At 53.9% G+C, this 19,982-nt stretch overlaps 2 protein-coding genes across 2 annotated transcripts; one reads left to right on the top strand and one right to left on the bottom strand.

Annotated features, from left to right (window-relative positions):
- Positions 1-574: 574 nt before the first annotated feature.
- Positions 575-5,157, top strand: NEFL (neurofilament light chain). Its single transcript, XM_009097768.3, has 4 exons — positions 575-1,672; positions 2,694-2,818; positions 3,568-3,884; positions 4,588-5,157. Exons 1-4 carry the CDS (start codon positions 623-625, stop codon positions 4,773-4,775), a joined length of 1,680 nt encoding a protein of 559 aa, XP_009096016.2. The 5' UTR covers positions 575-622; the 3' UTR covers positions 4,776-5,157.
- A 5,267-nt stretch (positions 5,158-10,424) lies between these two features.
- Positions 10,425-15,743, bottom strand: NEFM (neurofilament medium chain). Its single transcript, XM_050982848.1, has 3 exons — positions 14,664-15,743; positions 14,027-14,151; positions 10,425-12,644 (listed from the first exon to the last, which is right to left on the bottom strand). Exons 1-3 carry the CDS (start codon positions 15,723-15,725, stop codon positions 11,258-11,260), a joined length of 2,574 nt encoding a protein of 857 aa, XP_050838805.1. The 5' UTR covers positions 15,726-15,743; the 3' UTR covers positions 10,425-11,257.
- Positions 15,744-19,982: the final 4,239 nt, after the last annotated feature.

Below are 19,982 nucleotides of genomic sequence, written 5' to 3'. Positions count from 1 at the left end.
CTGAGGGGAGCTGGATCTGGAAGGGCAGAGGTGAGCCCGCAAGGGGGCCGGGAGATGGCCCAGGAGGGCGCAAGGAGGGCTGAGCCGATCAGGCGGGGCCGAGCCGGGGCTGTTCCAGAGCGGGCCGGTCACAGCCCCCCGCACCACCGGGGATGGCCGGAGCTGTCCAGGCATCCCTGCCGTGATGACCGGAGCTGTCCAGGCATCCCTTCACTGCGGGGATGGCCGGAGCTGTCCAGGCATCCCTCCACTGCGGGGATGGCCGGAGCTGTCCAGGCATCCCTGCCGTGATGACCGGAGCTGTCCAGGCATCCCTTCACTGCGGGGATGGCCGGAGCTGTCCAGGCATCCCTTCACTGCGGGGATGGCCGGAGCTGCCCAGACATCACGGGGCGAGGTCCGGCCCGTGCCGCTCAGGACATCGCAGCAGTGAGGGAAGGAATGGCTGGATCCCTCCGGGCATCACCTCCCCGCAGCGGTGCCTGGACCACTCCGGGCGTCGCCTCCCCGCGGCGATGTCGCCGCGCCCCGCCCCGTCCCCGCTCCGCCCGCCCTCCCCGCGCATAAATACCGGGGTGCGGGCGGAGCCCGCCGCAGAGCCGTCGCCGGAGCGCCCGCAGCCATGAGCTCGTACGGCTACGACCCGTTCTTCCCGTCCTACAAGCGGCGCTACGCGGACAGCCCGCGCATCCATGTGTCGGTGCGCAGCGGCGGCGGCTTCGGCTCGGCGCGCTCCGCGTACTCCAGCCTGTCCGCGCCCGTGTCCTCCGTGTCCGTGCGCCGCAGCTACGCCACCTCCAGCGCCTCCAGCTCGCTGCTGCACTCGGTGGACAGCCTGGACCTGAGCCAGGTGGCCGCCATCAGCAACGACCTCAAGTCCATCCGCAGCCAGGAGCGAGCGCAGCTGCAGGACCTCAACGACCGCTTCGCCTGCTTCATCGAGCGCGTCCACGAGCTGGAGCAGCAGAACAAGGTGCTGGAGGCCGAGCTGCTGGTGCTGCGGCAGAAGCACGCCGAGCCCTCCCGCTTCCGCGCGCTGTACGAGCAGGAGATCCGCGAGCTGCGCTTGGCCGCGGAGGAGGCGACGAGCGAGAAGCAGGCGCTGCAGGGCGAGCGGGAGAGCCTGGAGGAGACGCTGCGCGGGCTGCAGGCGCGCTACGAGGAGGAGGTGCTGAGCCGCGAGGACGCGGAGGCGCGGCTGCTCGAGGTGCGCAAGGGCGCGGACGAGGCGGCGCTGGCGCGGGCGGAGCTGGAGAAGCGCGTGGACAGCCTGCTGGACGAGCTGGCCTTCCTCAAGAAGGTGCACGAGGAGGAGCTGGCCGAGCTGCAGGCGCAGATCCAGTACGCGCACCTGTCCGTGGAGATGGACGTGTCGGCCAAGCCCGACCTGTCGGCCGCGCTGCGCGACATCCGCGCGCAGTACGAGAAGCTGGCGGCGCGCAACATGCAGAACGCCGAGGAGTGGTTCCGCAGCCGCTTCACCGTGCTCAGCGAGAGCGCCGCCAAGAACACGGACGCCGTGCGAGCCGCCAAGGACGAGGTGTCCGAGAGCCGCCGCCTGCTCAAAGCCAAGACGCTGGAGATCGAGGCCACCCGCGGCATGAACGAGGCGCTGGAGAAGCAGCTGCAGGAGCTGGAAGAGAAGCAGAGCGCGGATATCTCCGCGCTGCAGGTGAGGGGGTGGGGGCTGGAAGGGTCCCTCAGGGGAGGGGATGATGGGGTGTGCAGGGTTCTGCAGGTCAGGGGAAGCTGGGCTTTGAAGGGCTCTGCAGGTGAGGGATGATGGGGTTTGAAGGGCTCTGAAAGATGGGGTTGATAGGGGTTTGAAGGGCTCTGCAGGTGAGGGATGATGGGGTTTGAAGGGCTCTGCAGGTAACAGGGGTCAGGTTTTACAGGGTTCTGCAGGTAAGGGGTTTCAGGGTGTTCTGGGCTCTGCAGGTGAAGAGATGTTGGGGTTTGAAGGGTTCTGCAGGTGAGGGGGGGGGTCAGCGTTTGCTGGGCTCTGCAGGTGAGGGCAGGTGGGGTCTGCAGAGTCTCGCAGATGAGGGGATCAGGTTTGTGGGGGGGGTCGGGGGCATCGCTCCTGGTTCGTGCTGTGCCCGTGCTGCAGAGAAAGCATCCTGCAGTCGCAGTGCAGAATGCCACAGAGCTCTAAAGCAGGATGAGGTCTGAAAACACCGACCCACATCAGGATCTGAATTACCAAAATCATAGCAGGGACACTGCTTATCTAAAATGTGAGGCGTTCTAAAATCAGAATGCAAAATGCCCCTGATAAAGCCAATGTCCGTGTGTCCATATACTGATTCAGCATAAACGATACCAAAAAATCATGGAATCATGGAATATCCTGAGTTGGAAGGGACCCACAAGGATCATCCATGGATATCCCTAAGCTAAAAGTAGAAAAAGCTCATAGAGGCCAAAATCAAAATGAAGCAATATTCAGATTTCGTGGATGCTTTAGCACTTGGGCACCAGAAAATTGGGCTCTTTGTGTTAAACAGGACTGGAGTAATGTGGAGCAGAAAACCTGCCAGGAAGGTGGTAAATGGCTGAGGGTGCAGTGGGAGCTGTGCGGTTTCTGTCTGCTAGAGCAAGATTAAATTAAAAGGATTGGTGAAATTCCTTGTGATTATTGCTAGACTTGAGAGAACAGATTTTTATGCTGTCAATATTGTTCCATCCAACAGGATACAATCAACAAGTTGGAGAATGAGCTGAGAACCACAAAGAGTGAGATGGCTCGGTACTTGAAGGAATATCAGGACCTGCTCAATGTGAAAATGGCCCTGGATATCGAAATTGCAGCTTATAGGTATGGTGTGGGATGTTTTAATGAGCCAGAGCTCAGAGCAGTTCCCATTCTCTTCAGGAGAATTCAGGGTATTTATCATTCCCCCAGCAGAAATTGTCTGAGATCTGTGGCAGAGTTTAATCATTTTCTATGTGCACACAGGGTTTTTAGCTTGGCAATAAATGATCTCAGTTTTCCATCCTGACAGATAAAAGTACCTGTTCTGTACTCGGGGAAAAGATTTTATATCAGTGGAATTCCTCAGTAACAATGGCTCATTCTCAAAATGGAGATCCCTCAAATGCCCTCAAGAACAGGGATTTTTTCTAACTTGTAAATCTACAAATTAAATATTTTCCAGTAGAATTGCTGCTAAATAACTGTGATATTTTGTCTCAGACACTGAGAGATTTTGATGCTGGAACAGAATTTCTGTGGAAGCCACAAGGGGGAATACAGAGAGAGCAGCTCCAAGCCTTGTCTGACAGCTCAGCAGCAAATTCTTACAGCTGCAGGGTGGCAAAATACACCTCTACTTTCACTTGCCAGAGGGACCTGGTTCTAGAGAGGTTTTAAGGAAAGGTATTTTAAGGAAAGGTGTTGATTCCCCCCCCAGTGGGCACGTTTGAAGCGATTATTCCAAGAGAATGGGGTGGCACTGGCACGATGGGCACAGCCAGCCCTGCATTAATAACCCCCTGTGCAGCCTGCAGGGCTCCTGCTGCAGCACAGCCAGCTCATCTCCCCTTGCTTTCATTTCTCCCTGCCAGGAAACTGCTGGAGGGAGAGGAGACCCGGCTGAGCTTCACCAGCGTGGGCAGCATCACCAGTGGCTACAGCCAGAGCGGCCCCACCTTCGGCAGGTCTGCCTACAGCGGCCTCCAGGCCAGCTCCTACCTGCTGAGCACCCGCTCCTTCCCCGCCTACTACTCCAGCCACGTGCAGGAGGAGCAGATCGAGATCGAGGAAACCATCGAGGCTGCCAAGGCAGGAGAGGCCAAGGCAGCTCCTGCAGAGGAGGGTGAGGAGGAGGAGAAAGAGGAAGGAGAGGAAGAAGCAGGAGAAGAGGCTGAAGAAGAGGAGGAAGGTACTTAGAGTTACTTTTAAGTCCCTTTTATTCCTTCTGCACCCTGCTCCTATGGGATAAACCCCAGAAATCCCAGTGATTAAATCCAATCAGTAAAGCTCTTTCCTTTTCTACTCCTATGAGCCAAAGGGTGGTGGGGTTAAGCACATGGAATTTGCCAGGAAAGTCTGACTATTGAATGGAAGATGAGGTCAGGTGTTGAAATCAGGCAGATTATAGGTTTCCTGAACCCCCAATGATAATGCTCAGGTGTCACAGACATCCTCGAAAAGAAGGACCAAGGACATCCTGAGCTAAATATGAATTCCCAGAGAGCAGCCTGAGATAATGGGGACATCAGCTGGAATTACAGGGCTCAGTGCATGGCACCATCCCTGCTGTGCCAGGCATTGGTGGCCACTGAACTGAGGTTTGTTACTGTAAAGTTTAATTAGAGTGAAATTACAGCTAATTAAAGAGCCAATTGGAAAGCAGTAAAAGATAATTCAGGTCTTTAGAGCCTATCCAAACACTGAGCCCAGAACTGATATTTTTCAAGGCCATGATTTGTTTTTATGAAGTGTTTCACTCCCCCTGACATCCAGGAGAAGCTGCTTGTGAGGTTTTGCTGTAGCTGCCAGAACGTGTGGGCTTGAAGGGGATTCCCACTGAACTGGCATCAGGAATTGTACCTGGATGTGAAATACCTTTCTGTCCTTCAAAGGTGCTAAGGAGGAATCAGAAGAAGCCAAAGAGGGTGAGGAAGAGGAAGGAGAAGGGGAGGAAACAGCAGCAGAAGAAGGGGAGGAGTCCCAGGAAGCTGCTGAGGAAGGTGGTGAGGAGGAGAAGGAGGAGAAGGAAGAGAAAGAGGCAGCAGGAAAGGAAGAGAGCGAAGGCAAGAAGAAGGCTTGATCTGAGGGCAGCTTTCCATCAGAGCCAACGACTGACTGAGCTCCAGCTGCAGTCTCACCTATTTAATTCAGTGACCACTGAGGTTCCAGTCCATGATTCTGATGTTTCTCCCTGTGCAGAGTCTGAGTTTGCTTGCAGAGCACCCAAGGCTTGCTCCCCGAGTGCCGCATGGTTCCACGTTTGAGTTCAGGGCTTCTGTCCTTCCTGGGTGACCCAGAACCTTAACATTTCCAATGGGGGGGGGAAATCAGTGCTGGGAATGAAAGGTTACCTTAAACTTGCATCTAAACTAATTCTGGAAACGGTGGGTGGGGGAAATGATGGAGGCTTCATTAAGTATGTGCAATAAAGCTGTCAATAAATTCAGAAATGCTTACACAGATTCCTTGTGCGTGTCCTGTGTCACTGCTGGCCTTAAGAGGTTGATAAAGGGCTCTATCCCACTCTTCTTGTGAGTGAGAAGTGGGAAAAATCTCTTGGGGGGGTAAAATTTCACACATTTTATAACAATCCCCTGGGGTGTGGTGGTGGCTGGGTCTCACTGGCTGAGGGTGCAACAAGCACGAGCTGCCTCCTGAAAAATGGAAATTTTATCAAGCCAACACAGAGGGGAAAAGCAAATGTGGCTGTTAAATTGTGGCAGGAGGTTGTTCAGTGTCTGCAGGGTCAGTGAGGAGAGGGAAGAACAATTGAGGGTGGAGGTGAGGCTTGGAGCAAAGGCTACCTGCAAAGGTTAAAATCAGAACAGGAGGAGCAGGGAGCAGGGTGGATGGAGCTGCCTCTCCCTGGGTGCTGTCTGAGCTCAGCCCTGGCTGAAGAGGCTGAAGAAGCTCATTTTCTTCTGAGAACTTCCAGGGCCTTTTAAAGTTTAGGCTGAGCTAAAAAAAGGCACAAAAAAAGGAGGATCTCAACAGCAGCTCAGCCTGTCCTGCGCTCTGAGCCTGTGATGTTCAATTGCCTAAAGCTGATACAGCAAATTAACCCTTGTGAGGGCAGGCACTGGGCCAATGCTGCAAGTGAAACCAGTTTAAATCAACCAAACCTATGGAAATTTGAGTTAAAATAGGCATTAATGGCTGCTCTAAACTTTAGAGAAAGATTTGTCTGGATGAGTTTTTGCACAGGATTTTGGGGTAACTCGATTTTGTGCTCTGGTGGTGTGGCATCAGTTGGTTTGCATTGGTTCTCCTCAATGGCTTTGTTCAGAGGGAAAGGAAATCTCTATTTTATCCCAGTCTTAGGGGGGTACCAAGAGCATCTCCTTCTTCCATGTTTCAAGGGTGATCAAAAGATTATGATGGACGAAGCAAGCACTTCAGATTATTATTTTCTTCCACATTCCCAAGAAAAGCAGCAAGGAAAGAAAAAGAAGCTTGGTCAAACCATTCAGAAAAGCAGTGATCCAGTGACTCACAGTTCCTGTGTCACTTCCAATCCTTTTTCTCCCTGCTTTCCTAGGAGTTTGATGGTTTTGAGAACCAGAAGTAAAATAATTTTCACTTTCTTCAGCAACACGTCTAAAATATTTCTTTTTACATTTCCCTCCTCCTTCAATGGAGATTTTTCTCCCTGTGTTTATGCAGAGCTATTGTTACAAAGCAGATTTTATTTTCTCTCTCCAGGACGGGGGTGAGGAGAACTGGGGGAGCTTGAGAGCTTTCAGAGAGAGCTGTCAGAGCTGTCAGGGGATGGAGGGAGCTGCTCCCGGGCTGGGACAGCCCCAGCTCCCCCAGCAGACTGTTGGGGCTGCTGCTGGGAGATAAGGAACAGGAGCTGCTTCTCAGAAATGGGAGCTGCTTCTGGGAACTGCCCAGGCTCCTGCAGGAGGGGACGCCTGGCACTCAGCTGGGGGACAGGGGCTGCTCCTGAGGAGGAAAATCCTGTTCCAGCCCTACTCAGAGGCCACCAGGACCACCAAAGGCAGAGCAGAGCTGGACAGCTCAGCTGGTGAGAGCCCTGACCAGGGCTGGAGGGACAGGACAGCAGGGAAAGGCTTCAAACTGGCAGGAGGCGCTTTAGATGGGATATTGGGAAGGAATTCCTTATTCAGAGGATCTTGAGGGGCTGGCATGGAATTCCCTGAGCATCTGGGGCTGCCACTGGAACCCTGGGAGTGCCCAAAGCCAGGCTGGACAGGGCTGGGAGCAGCCTGGGACAGTGGAGGTGTCCCTGCCATGGCAGGTGGGACTGGATGGGCCTTAAGGTCCCTTCCAACCCAAACCACTCCGTGATAAATCAAATCCTGCCTTTCTCCAAGCACTCTGAGCTCCTTTAACTCTTCAAACCCTAAATTCTTATCCCCTTTCACAATGTTTTTATGCTGACAAACTCCTCCTTCCCTCAGCCCTTTGCATCCCTCTTGCTTTTGGGAAGCGAAGCTCCCTGTGCAGCCAGGGCTGTTCAGAGCAGCCCCCAGAGCTGCAGCAGCTCTGCCCTCCCTGTGCAGCCAGGGCTGCTCAGAGCAGCCCCCAGAGCTGCAGCAGCTCTGCCCTCCCTGTGCAGCCAGGGCTGCTCAGAGCAGCCCCCAGAGCTGCAGCAGCTCTGCCCTCCCTGTGCAGCCAGGGCTGCTCAGAGCATCCCCCCAGAGCTGCAGCAGCTCTGCCCTCTCTGTGCAGCCAGGGCTGTTCAGAGCAGCCCCCAGAGCTGCAGCAGCTCTGCCCTCCCTGTGCAGCCAGGGCTGCTCAGAGCATCCCCCCAGAGCTGCAGCAGCTCTGCCCTCCCTGTGCAGCCAGGGCTGCTCAGAGCAGCCCCCCAGAGCTGCAGCAGCTCTCCTCTCTCCTGCAGCCGTTCCCAGGCTGGTCCCTGCTCCCTGGGTTATTTTTAATGCGTTGCAGCTCCGCAGGGCTGAGTCAGCCCCAGCAGGAGCTGCAGCAGGGCTGACTCTGCAGAGGCCACCAGGCTGGGCCCCTCTCCTGCCCTGCTGCCCAGCCTGGTGGGGGAGCCTGGGCTGGGTTCTGTGCCCCAGCAGCTCTGGGGGATGGACCCTGCTGCCAGCCCTTCACTTCCCTGGGAAGAGCCGGGCGCTGCCTTTGACGCAATGCAGTAAAAGCTGGCACAGGGAGGCTCAGGAGAAACTTTCCCCCGAGTTGCAGCTGCAAGTGAAGCCAGAAGTGTCCTGGGGGTCTTTCCTGCTCTTTGGGTCTGGATCAGGCTCAGATCTCATCGTAGGGAACGCCCAGGGAGGTGCTGGATGCTTTCCCTGAGATGCACACACGCCCCCTCCCCTCACCAGGGGAGCACCTGCACAGAACAGCACAGCCCAGAAATTCACCTGCTCACAACCAAACAAGGAACAGCCCATCAGTTCCTGCCATCCCAGGTTAGTTAAGGATGCTTCAATCCTGAAAAAGCAGCAATAAAGCCCAAATGTGTATGGGGAGAGCACAAACCCTGATGACTGGAGAAAATTCTGGTGCCTGACTCAGCTCCCTGGCAAATGCATCCTGTTTGTGTTTTGTAACGCTTCTCAGTTGTTCCCACCTGGAATTTTGTTCTGGAATGCTGAAAAATAACTCTGGCATCTGCACAACCCAGCAGAGGAAAAAGATCCTGGTTTAGAGCCCATCAGCTCTTGAAGCTGCAGTGGTCTAAATATCCCACCTTAAAAAAGGTGCAGAAATCTTCACTGTAAATCCCTTTAATTATTGTTTTCCCTGTAAGAATTTTTTTCTATTGTTTAATGAACTTCTCTGTCTGAAAATAATTATTCTATCACTGGTTCTGTGCAGTCTGGAGGAGTAATTGGTGCAGAACAGGCAAATCACATCCTATTTATGCCTCTCTGCCCAGGAATTGTGCTCTCCTTTGAAACTGTTTGATTGCAGATGTCAGTAGACAAAACCTCTTGGCACCATTAAATATTAATCAGTTCTTACAGTTTTCTAAACATTTAGAAATGTGTTAACCACTTGCTTGTTCCTCTTAGGACTTGCTGGGAACATCTGCAGTGGGAAATGGGCAAAACACACAAATGCAGTGAGTTAGAGCAGGGGGAAAAATGCACTTGTGGGTAATAACAGAAAGCTGTGAGATGTTTTGGGTGGGAAAGGGGTGAAATGAGGATGTTGTGAAGCACATCCTGCCGAGGGTTTGCCTCCCCAAACCACCCAGGGAATGGATGTACCCCGGGTTAGTCCAGCCCCTCCTCCCAGAGCAATCCTGGATGGCCCGAGCGCAAACAGGACCAAACCCACACAAATCCTGATCTTGGGCTGCCTGGAGCTGTGTCCTGCCAGGACTGAGGAAGCTGGAAAGGATTCCCAGCATGGGAAGCAGCCTGGCTGGATCCCCCTGCCCAGGCTCAGGGCTCCCCAGGCTCCTGCTGGCCCCAGCCCTGAACCCCCGTGCCAGGTGACCCTTTCCTCTCCGTGCTGAGTGCCAGTGTCCACTGAGGGGGGTTCTGCAGTTCTGGACATTTCAGTGCCTTTAGAACTTCCTTGGAAGCACAAACACACAATTCCAGTTAAATGTTGGTCTCTGGTGTCCTCTTGAACATTTTGTTTAAATCTGAGAGGAAAACACCTTCAATTCTCACAAACCTTTGGGCACTTTGTATGGATAAAAAACAGGGGAGTGCTGAGCTCCTTACTCCTAAAGGTAAAGTTATTTTTGTGTCACACCCACACAGGACCACGGAGAAGCTGCTGTTTCATTTGTTAACTCTGCTTTAATTAAACATCACTCAGCAGCCAGGCTGCTGAGCAGATCCCATTATTGAGAGCAGCAGGAGAAGCATCCATTGCTTTGCTCCACAAAGACACCCAGAGTCATTTGGAAGCCTCATCTGCTGAGGGCTCTCCACCACTTCTCCAGTGAGGAATGTGCTGAACCCTTTCAATTAAAAACTCCTTGATCTTCAATTATTGATGGGGTGAAGGCACATGGAAATTGTAGGTTTTGATCAGACCCTCAGTCAGGCAACAGATTTCAGGGTAGTCCACGGCCTGCATCCAGGCATGAAAATTATTTGTGAGCTGTGGGAGGTGAGGCAGCAGCTGCAATCTTCATTTTCCTTTTAAAATGGGAAATAAACACAAAATGAATCCTATAATGACCAATTAATTCCCACATTGGAGTTGGGGCTTTATCTTCTTCTCCTTTTTTCCTTTGTCTCTGTTTATTTTTCCACGTAGGGCAATTTTTGATTGGATTTGTTCTTAACAAAAGAACAAATTAACCCCCTTGGGTTAATTTTTGATTTTAGAATTTGGTGTTTAGAGGCAAATTGAACTTTTTGATCGTTGGACCCAGCGAATTCATAAGGAGGTTCCCATAAAATTAAAGCAAGAGAGGGTAAAATAACCAGAACCAAGCCTGTTCTGGGGACCTCGTGGTGGCTTGGCTGAGTTCCCTCAATGGGTTTTTGCTCAGTTGAGTGACAAACTGGTGCCACAGAAGATGCCACACCCAGCCTCTCTCCCCAGGAAAATCTAGGAATTGTTTGGAAATTGGCTCTCTATGGGGTGTAAGGAGGACAACCAGACTTGCAGCAGATTTTAGCATTTTTTGTCTCAGCACAAGCAGGATCAAGGGCTTAGAGTCTTTCCCCTTCCAAAAAAACCAATTGCAATCCCTCCAAGCACCTCAAGGCCAAGCAGAGGAGCTCAAAGGATTCCTCTTTCCTCCAGAAAATTTGGGATATAGCTCTTATTTTCTTAATCCAGCCTGTGTGTTGTTAGAGGAAATTTGTCCATCATGTCCAATTCCCAAGCCACAGGGCATCCCGAGCTGGATGGGACCCCAAGGACCATCCAAGTCCAACTCCCAGACAAATGAGAACACTAAGGAAAAGAACCACAACCAACCACCAACCCCTGCAGCTGCATTCCCATTCAGGAGAGAGCATCCAGCTTAGGGAAGGGTTCAAACTGGGAAAAAGCCACCAGAACAAGTCATGTTTTCATATTGACCTTTATTGAGCAAGAACTGCTGTGACTGTTTTACATCAAACAACAAAAGGTTGCGTACTGTGCATGTCAACAAGGTTCTCCCAGGAGCAAAAGTCCTCCCTAATTGCACCAGTGAGGTAAACATAATTAGTTATAAGTAGCTTTTTATTTTTCTTTTAAGGCTAGGAGAGTTCTGGTTCTCATGAATACTCTATTACTGTTTTCAGTTTGGTTTTGGCTCAGTTGGTTCTTTGCATAATACATCTGAACTCGCTCCTCAGATATGTCCCTCCAACAGCTCAGGAAATTCAGAAAAGCTTCCTCTGCACATTTCATCTCATGCACTAGTAGTTAGGAGTATTTTTTTGTAGATCCCCAAGCTCTGTGGAGGGAGTACATCTTGAGCCTGCATGCATTCCCCCCCCCTTCCCTATATTGCACGAAAAAGTAAAATACTGTGTGTCTGGAGCCTCCGTGAGAGAACCCGATCTGCTTTGAAGCCGTCACCCACATGCATTTTGCAGCTGTCTATGGCTTAACCTTTTGCACCGACCCAAGCTCTTGAATTGGTTTGAATTTTAGCTATGGTTGCTTTTATTCACTCTCTTTAATCTCCTTTACTACAGCATGTGAAGTGACTTTCTCCACTTTCTTGGTGGACACCAACTTCTCCTCAAAGCTTTCTTCGTGCTCCTCCACCTTCTGAGTGACGGTCACCGACTTGGTGATGAACGTGGTGCCGCTGTCCCCGCCCTCCCCTGTGATTTTCTCTGTTTTCTTGGTTACCACGATTTTCTCAGCCTTGTCATCCACCGGGCTCACGTCGAGGCCGTTAGTGACCACTCCCTTGTCTTCCTCCTCCTTCTCTTTGGATTCCTCCTCCTTTTTCTCCTCCACCTCCCCGTTGACCGCGATGTCCTCTTTCCTGGACTCCTTCTCGGCCTCGGCGCTCACTTTCGTTACCTTGGTGACAGTGATGGTCTCTTCCACCACAGCCTTGGCATCCTTGCCTGGGGAGGGAGGCTTCTCGGGGGACCGGGGCTTTTCGGGACTCACGGCCTTCTCGGGGGTGCGTGGCTTCTCGGGGCTGGCCGGCTTCTCAGGGGAGCGCGGCTTCTCGGGGGGCGCCAGCTTCTCCAGGGCCACGGCCTTCTCTGGGGTGGCGGCTTTCTCGGGGCTCGCAGCCTTTTCTGGGGTCACAGCCTTCTCGGGGGTGGCAGCTTTCTCCGGGGTCACGGCCTTCTCAGGGGTGGCAGGTTTCTCTGGGGAGGTCACCTTTGGCGTGGCAGGTTTCTCTGGAGACGCCGCTTTCTCCTCCTCCTTGGCCGCCTTCTCCGCTTTCTCCACCTTCTGTTCCTTTGCTGCTTCCGTGGCTTTTTCTTTGGGGGCGGCCTTGGCCGGCTCTGTTACAGGGGATTTGGGGGGGGACTTCACGGGAGGTGTTTTGACCTTCTCTGCCTTTGCTGGTACCTCTTCAGCTTTGCCCTTGGCCTCAGGTTTTCCCTCTTCTTCCTCAGCTTCCTCCCCTTCTTCCTTTTCCTCAATTTCTTCTTTTTCAGAGCCACCTTCTTCTGCGGCGTCAGATTTTGCAGCTTCTTCTTCCTCCTCTGCTTCCTCTTCCTCCTTCTCTTCCTCCTCAGCTGCAGCTTCTTGTTCTGCAGGAGCCTTCTCAGAAACTTCTTCCTCTGCAGCTTCTTCTGCTTTTTCTTCCTCCTGTTCCTCTTGCTGTGCCTTGGCTGCCATTTCTTCTGCGATGGCTGCCAGGGCATCTTCCATTTCAGACTTTTCATCCTCCACCTTCGTCTCTTCGATGATTTCTTCTACAAACTTGTGCTGGACCTTCAGCTTTGGTGGCTCGATTTTTGTTTTCTGGATTTTGGTGGATGCTATTGTGACAGATGGTTGTCTGTGTGTGAATATGGGACCAGTGATGCTTCCAGAGAAGGCACTGAATCTTGTCTCCTCACCCTCCAGCAGCTTCCTAAGGGAATCAGGAGGAGAGAAAAAAAGAAAATGAGCATAAAAACCCAAAAGAAGGGACAGCTATGGGAGTAATTGTGTCTGTCCCATCCTTGGAAGTGTCCAAGGCCAGGCTGGACAGGGCTTGGAGCAGCTTGGGATAGTGGAAGGTGTCCCTGCTTTGGGATGGGCTTTAGGGTCTCTTCCATCCCAAACCATTCCAGGATTCTACCATATTTCCCTGCTGCATTATTGCCCTGCCAGCAGGATGGAACCAGTTTGCTGTGGAATGTGCTGGAACTGTCCAGGGCCATCCACTGCTCACAGCCCCAGCCCAGCTTTCCTTGAATCTGCTCTTTTCCCAAACTCACGTTCAGCAGTTTTTAGCTTGGTTTTGCTATGGCTGGTCTGACACCTTCAGTGATCAGTTAAAATTCATCTTTACTGTCAGAAAGCTTCATTATGGTGTAAATCAGCAGGGATTAGGACAAACTAATTGAACAGGATTCATTATGACTTGGGCAAACAGAACTTGACACAGCCAACAGACCCAAATCAAATATTGTGTCTGAGGCAGTCACAGCTGATTAGAGCACGTGTTCTCATTTAATAATTTGGGCATCCACCTTTTCTTTGTGGGAATATGAGAACTGGAGGCTTCAGCTGACTTTGGCAGCAGCCAGCCACAGACTCTGGGGTGTCTGTGTGTCTGAGCAACCTCAGAAACTTCAACAGATCTGGAGATGGGGGTGGCTTTTTGTTGTTTTTACTTTTCTTCTATTTAAATGTTTTTCATCTAAGCCTGTGACCCAGAAAAATCAGGAGCTCTCCAGTGAGAGTTCTGAAGTGATACAGAGGAGACTAAAAAAACCTGCCAGGTGATGGCAACAGCAAGCAACGTTCAGCTCGAGATTAGAGCAGATGCCTCTGAAGGAAAGTTGAGCAAGAAAAGTAAAAGTGTTTGTGACAGACAGATCAGCACTCACTGCCTCAAACCATGATCAAGCAAATTCACTGTCTCTCCCAGGCGATAAAAGGGAACTCCGGTGACAAGCCCTGCATGCCTGGCATCTGCAGAGCAGACGGGAATTAAAAATAACCTCGTCTTTCGCTGCATCTGCTGCCCGTGCAGCCAAGGACGGAATGCGGCACGGGAGCCGCCCCCCTGAGTCACGCTGTGCTGTGCCCGGGGGCTCGCTGGCAGCTCTGCGCTGATTAGCGGCTCCCTAATGACCTTCTGGGCTCTCCCTGGGCTGCCTAATGGCTGCAGTGATGTAGCCAGGCTCTCATTTCACCCGTGCTCACTGCATGCAGATATTTCTTAGCTGTGCTAAAGCTTCCCGAGCCAGCCGCATCCGCAGTGCTATTAATATTCCAGGCGTGCCTGCAAAGATCCCGCTGTACCTGTATGCAGCAATTTCGATGTCCAGGGCCATCTTGACATTGAGGAGGTCCTGGTACTCCCGCAAGTGACGAGCCATTTCCCACTTGGTTCCTCTGAGCTCGTTTTCCAGCTGGTGAATCGTGTCCTGCAAGGGAGACGCAGAAAACCCCTGTGACACAGACAGCCGCCGCGCGCGGGGACAGAGCGGGCAGAACTTCTCTGAGGGGACTTTAGAAACTCTACCCGCCGCTCGGGGAGGCAGGGCTGGTATCAGAGCAGGACCCACCCGCTCCCACCGCCCTCTGCAGCATCGTCCCCCCGCCTTCCGCATCCCTGCATCCCGCGCCGCGGAGCCGGCACAGGGCGCGTCCCGCATCCCTCCCGCCACAGCGGGCACCTCCCGCATCCCTCCCGCATTTCTTCCTCCCGGATCGGGCACCGGGCACCCCCCGCATCCCTTCCTCCCGGATCGGGCACCGGGCACCCCCCGCATCCCTTTCTCCCGCATCCCTCCCGCATTTCCTCCTCCCGGGTCAGGCACCGGGCACCTCCCGCATCCCTCCCACCGGACGTCTCCCGCACCCTTCTCCCCGGAGCCGGCACCGCCCCCCCCACCCCCGGCGGGCTCGGGACAGCCCCGCGCCGCCTCCCCGGTACCTGGTAGGTGGTGAGGTCGTTATTGTGGCGCTCCTCGATGTCGCTGAGCTGCCTCTCCAGCGACTCCTTGGTGCCGCGCACCGACTCGAGCTCGATGCTCTTGGACTGGAGCTGCCGGCGGTACTCGGCGATCTCCTCCTTGGCGGAGCGGATCGCCTCCTTGTTCTGCTCGGCCGCCTCGGTGAGCTTGGCGTAGCGGCACTTGAACCACTCCTCGGCCTGGTGCATGTTGTGGTCGGACTGGCACTCGAGCTGGGCGCGGATCTCCTTCAGCGCCGTCGTCAGGTCCGTCTTCAGGTAGTCCTTCCTCTCCACGGTGGCGTGGGACGCCTGCAGCTGCGCCAGCAGCTCGGCCACCTCCTCCTCGTGGTTGCCCCTGAGGAAGGCCACCTCGTCCTGCAGCGACTGCACCTTCTTGTCCAGCTCGGCGCGCATCAGCGAGGCCTCCTCCATCTCCTTGCGCAGGGCGCGGATGGTCGCCTCCGTCTCGTCGCGCAGCCGCGCCTCATCCTCGAAGCGCTCCCGCAGGCGCTGGATGTCCTCCTCGATGTGCTCCGAGTCCAGCTGGATCTGCGCCTTCTCGTGGCTCACCTGCTCCAGCGCCCCGCGCAGCTCCCGCAGCTCCTGCTCGTAGGCGTCGCTCAGCTGCGCCCGCCCGGCGTGCTTCTGCCGCAGCGCCGCCAGCTCCGCCTCGATCTCCTTGTTCTGCTGCTCCAGGTAATGCACCTTCTCTATGTAGCCGGCGAAGCGGTCGTTGAGCCCCTGCAGCTGCTCCTTCTCGTTGGAGCGGCTCAGTTTGAGCTCGGCCGCGCCGTTGAGCAGCGAGGACTGGCTCACGTCCAGGCTCTCGGCCGAGCTCAGCACCGTGGAGCCGTAGGCGGCCCGCGGGCCGCCCAGGTTGGGGCGCTTGTAGGAGGAGGACACGGTGCTGCCCGAGCCCCGCGACCACGACTGAGAGCGGAAGCCGCTGGACGGGGACGCGCTGGCGCGGCTGTAGGTGGCCCGGGTCTCGGTCACCCGGCGGTACGAGGGGTTGCCCAGGGGCTCCATGGTGTAGCTCATGGTGGGGCGCTGGGGGCGGCGGTGCGGGGCTGCTCCGGCCGCCGCCGCCCCTTTTATAGCCCCGCCGGGCGGCTGCGGGGCGGCCCCGCACACGTGTGCGGGGGGCGGCTCCCCCCGGCCCGGCCCCGGCCCGCCCCGCGCCCCGCCCCGGCTCCCCCTTCCTTCCCTTGCCGTCTCTCGCCTCGTCCCGGCCGCCCCTGCCCGGCCCCTGCCGCCTCCCCGCTGCCCCTTCCCCGCTCGCCTTGCTGCCCCCGCTCCCTGCCCCCTCCTCCCCACTGCCCACCCACTCCCCCCTTGTCTCCGCTGCCCCCACTCCCCCCTTTCCTCCTCCCGCTGCCCCCTTCCCTTCCCCGTGTTCCTTCCCTCTTGCCCGGCTTCCTTCTCCCCCCTTCCCTAGGCCAGCACCCTCTTTCTTTCCTGCCTTCCATTCTTTCCTTCCTTTCTTTTTTCCTCCCTTACTTTCCATTCTTCTCTTTCTTTGTCCCTTCCCTTCCTTTTGTTTCTTGTTAGTTTTTTTTCCCTGCTCTTGCTTTCCTGCCTTTCATTTCTTTTCCCTAATTCTTCCATTCCTTGTCACTCTTCTCCCTCTTTTCCTCTCTTTTCTCTCCCGCAGCCGCTGTTCCGGCAGCGCCCACGGCGGAGCGGAGCGCGGTGCCGGGGGCCGCAGAGCGGGGTAGGGCCGGGGCTGGGAGCAGGATCGGGATGCGGGATCGGGATCAGCGCCTCCATCACCACGGACAGCTCCCGCCCCGCGGGCTGGAGGGTCGGGGCCCGCCTGCAGCCGGGGCTCAGGGGGTGTCAGGGGGCACAGGGACCCGCAGGTGGGTGGAGAGGGTCCTTCCCCCCCTGTCCCCCCATCCCCTGTCCCCAGGCGGGGTCTGCCGTGTGAAGGTCGCAGCGGGCGGGGGAGGCGGGCGCTCGCCGGGGCGCTGCGGCACCGAGCGCTCCCCGCACCGGCTCCGGGGGCTCTGCGGGAGGGGCGGGGGGAAGCCCTGGAACAGTCAGCGAGAGTTTGGGAGACCCCCCGGCATCCCAAATCCTTGCTCTTGGTTCTTCTCGTCCTCTCTTTCTTCCTTCCTCTCTTTCCTTCTCTTTTCCTCCCACCCATCCGCTCTGATCTAACGCTTGGTGCATTGCTCAGAATGAATAATAAATTGTTTGAAACCTTGTTAGAAATTACGTTTCTGGGGGGAAATAGACTTTGTATGGGCTGCATGACAGCGCCTGGCTGCCATCCAGGCTGCGAACCCTCCTGGAGGGATTACAGCTACGGAGGAAACGGATTAGTAAACTGCAAAGAGAAAAAACATAAAACAACCAAACCACCCCCTCCCAAACCAAAAAAAAAAAAACCAACCAAAAAACCAAAACCCCAAACTGTTGGTGCTAGAAACACCCCTGCCACAGCTGGCATGGAAAAGCAGAGGGACGCTGAGAGGGGAGAGCTAACTCCTCACTCGGGAGGTGCAGAAAGGGCTCTGCCTGTGATCACAGCCGGAATTTTTGAGCAGACGATCTCGGGAAAGGCAAAAGCCTCCTCGCAAAGCGCCCGGGTGCCTGGCGATCCCTGGTGGGATGCTGTGGCTGGGGAGAGCCGGGCAGCTCCGAGGGACAGGGTTAAACTTTGCCGAGCGCACGGAGCCTCGCACCCCGGGCTCATTAACATGACGCTGTCATAGGACTGCAGCACTGCAGTCAGGCACAGCCCGGGTTTATCCCGGGATTGCTCCCAAGCACGGGCAGCTCCAGCCCCGCCTCACCTCCCGGCTCTCAGATCACCCACTCGGGACCAGGGCTTTGTGCTAATGAAGCAATCACGGATTCAAAACCTGCTTCATTAATTTTACTGAAAGTTTCTGCCAGAGGCACAAACCCCTTTGGATTTCATTGGGAGTCAAAATAAAATTACTGCCTATCAGGGCATTGCATTTTGTTTCTTTTTAGGGTGGAAGATATGTTATGATCTGGTTTATTAATGGGTTTTTCCCCTGATAAGAGAGACTGGGGGGGGGAACAGGTCATGGTTTTACCCCTAAGGAAAACTCGCTGCATAAGGAAACACACAGTTAACAGAGGTGCTGGGGAGCTTTTATTATCCTTTTAATCTCCTGAAAACAAGGACTGGCAGATGGAACTTTGTAATAAAACTCCCTCTCATTAAATACCTCGGTGTTTGAAATCCATTTACCCTGTATGCAAAAGAAATTGTTGCTTTATAATCAGGCAGGGCTAGGTTTGATTTATTTATTTAATAGTGATACCAAGCAATGCAAACTTTTATGGAACACAATTCATCTCATGTATATATGGATTTTTTCAAAAATCAGGATATTTAGAAGGGAGAAAGTTGGCATTCATGGAGGTGTTTAGTGCAGAAATTCTGAGATAAAATTCATTGTTTTAATTGAAAACAGAGCCTTGCAATGCAAATCTCTGCTCTCTAATCAGATGCAGGGGGACAGGGCTCCTGCTACATTATCCTGAAGGTGGTTTGAAGGTTAAAGTGAGTCAGGGAAATCAGTCTGAGATGTTCCCTCTTTTCTGATGAGTAATTAATCCCTTTTCCCTTTCTGTCTGGAGATGTTGAAGTGCAGGCTGATATTTCTGCTGAAGGAGAATTGCTTTTGCCTCAAAGTTGACCAAAGAAGAGCTTCTACTTTGGAGCAAAGCTGGTGTCTCAGGATGGAGGCAGGAGGAGGGAGGAAGGGCACTCCATGGAAAGGGAAAGCAGCAGCATCGACTTTAATCTGGATTGTCCACTACTGACAAACCTGCAGGGAGGGGAGGCTGAGACTGAGTCCTGCAGCTTCCTCCAACAGCAAGAGAAAAGGAAAGAAAATAGAGAGGGTGGAGTAGCACACCAGCCTGGCTGCTGCCAGGGAAAGATCAGAATACACCCAATGATAATGAATTCATTGGAATATATTGAGAAGGTATTGAATTGGATGGATGGAATAAAAGGGGTTTTGTATGTTGGAGAGAGGCAGCAGAATGAAGGCACTGGACAGGTCGTGCAGCGTGGTTGGAACTGTCCCAGATTATTTGTCAGCTTAAAGGGGGCTTGTCTTGAGAAGTTTTTAATATAAAGTCTGGTTTAAATTTAAGCAATTCAAGCCTAAATAGATCTTAATGATAGCCATGTAAGGAGGGCAAACAGCGACATCAGATGGAATTTTGTCAGAGAGGAAAAGGAGTCAGGGAATCAGGATTTGGTCCATTTTGATGTTCCCCACCAGGCAGTGATGTAGCTCGGGAGGACTGGCCAAGCTGCAGGATTTACACCCATTTTGGGTGCCAATTGACATCCATTTACCCCCCTGGAGCCCCTGGTGTGCTGTGGGGTCACCCCAAACCCACCCTAAATACCAACAGGGCATCAGCTGGTGGAGATTGGTCTCGTTCCAGCTGAGCCAGGAGAGCAAGGACAGACATTTGAACCCAGCTGAGGATGTGTCCTGAGATATTTAAATAGCCATAGCAGGGAGGAAAAAATGGGATTTATGCCTTAAGGGCCTTGTCCTGGGCTGCTGGGTGCTCCTTGAGAGGGATCTCACCCTTCAGAGAGCCCAGGGGTGCCCAGCACAGGGCAGGACGGCCCAGGGCAGAGCAGGGCTGTTGCTCTGCTCCCTGGGAAGCAGATTTTTACCAGGATTCATTCTTCCCTTGTAAATTGTTCAGGATCTTGAGATTTGAAGGATCAGGTTTGGGGTGAGCTGGTTGATCATGGATTATCCTGTTCACAAAAGATCTTCAGCATCCTCAGGGACTTGAGGCAAAGAGGGAAGGGGGTGGAGGGGAGAGAATGAGCTGTGAGCATTTTGGGGTGGGAATGGATGATCTTTAAGGTTCAAACCAACTCAAACCATCCCAGGATTCCTCTGGGGCTGAGGTGGGGGTGTCACTTTTCGGTATCACAGCACAAACACCAAGGTCCTGCTGGGCAGTGCCTGTGCTCTGAAAAATTGATGTGCTCATTTTGTTTCTGCTGGAAGCTGCCTCTCCCAGCAGAGCTGCAGCACAGCAGCGTTCTCCTAATGCACCTCAGTCATTCCCTCAGAGCCACCTGAGGCCCCTCAGCACTCAAAGCAAGCACTGCACACACCTGGGTTATTTTCTTCATGCAGAAATGTTCTGTCTTGCATTTGAGGGTGAAATGTTCCTGAGAGCCCAGCCCTGAGGCAGAATTTTCATTCCACTGACCAGTGAAGGGAAATTTCTTGGAAATTCCTACAAATCACCACTGAGCTCATTGCTGCT

Source organism: Serinus canaria, chromosome 22 (assembly GCF_022539315.1).
Source record: "Serinus canaria isolate serCan28SL12 chromosome 22, serCan2020, whole genome shotgun sequence".
In the NCBI taxonomy this organism is placed as follows: Eukaryota; Metazoa; Chordata; class Aves; order Passeriformes; family Fringillidae; genus Serinus; species Serinus canaria.
Note: the sequence above shows the minus strand (reverse complement) of the source record. Positions and strands in the feature narration are given on the sequence as shown.

What these genes read in the sequence shown, in the direction of transcription:
- NEFL (XM_009097768.3), top strand. Translation starts at nt 623, where the DNA reads ATGAGCTCGTACGGCTACGACCCGTTCTTCCCGTCCTACAAGCGGCGC. An exon ending in CGGATATCTCCGCGCTGCAG is followed by an intron (nt 1,673 to 2,693) that starts GTGAGGGGGTGG and finishes TCCATCCAACAG; the next exon opens with GATACAATCAACAAGTTGGA. An exon ending in ATCGAAATTGCAGCTTATAG is followed by an intron (nt 2,819 to 3,567) that starts GTATGGTGTGGG and finishes TCTCCCTGCCAG; the next exon opens with GAAACTGCTGGAGGGAGAGG.
- NEFM (XM_050982848.1), bottom strand. Translation starts at nt 15,725, where the DNA reads ATGAGCTACACCATGGAGCCCCTGGGCAACCCCTCGTACCGCCGGGTG. An exon ending in ACGACCTCACCACCTACCAG is followed by an intron (nt 14,152 to 14,663) that starts GTACCGGGGAGG and finishes TCTCCCTTGCAG; the next exon opens with GACACGATTCACCAGCTGGA. An exon ending in ATCGAAATTGCTGCATACAG is followed by an intron (nt 12,645 to 14,026) that starts GTACAGCGGGAT and finishes TGATTCCCTTAG; the next exon opens with GAAGCTGCTGGAGGGTGAGG.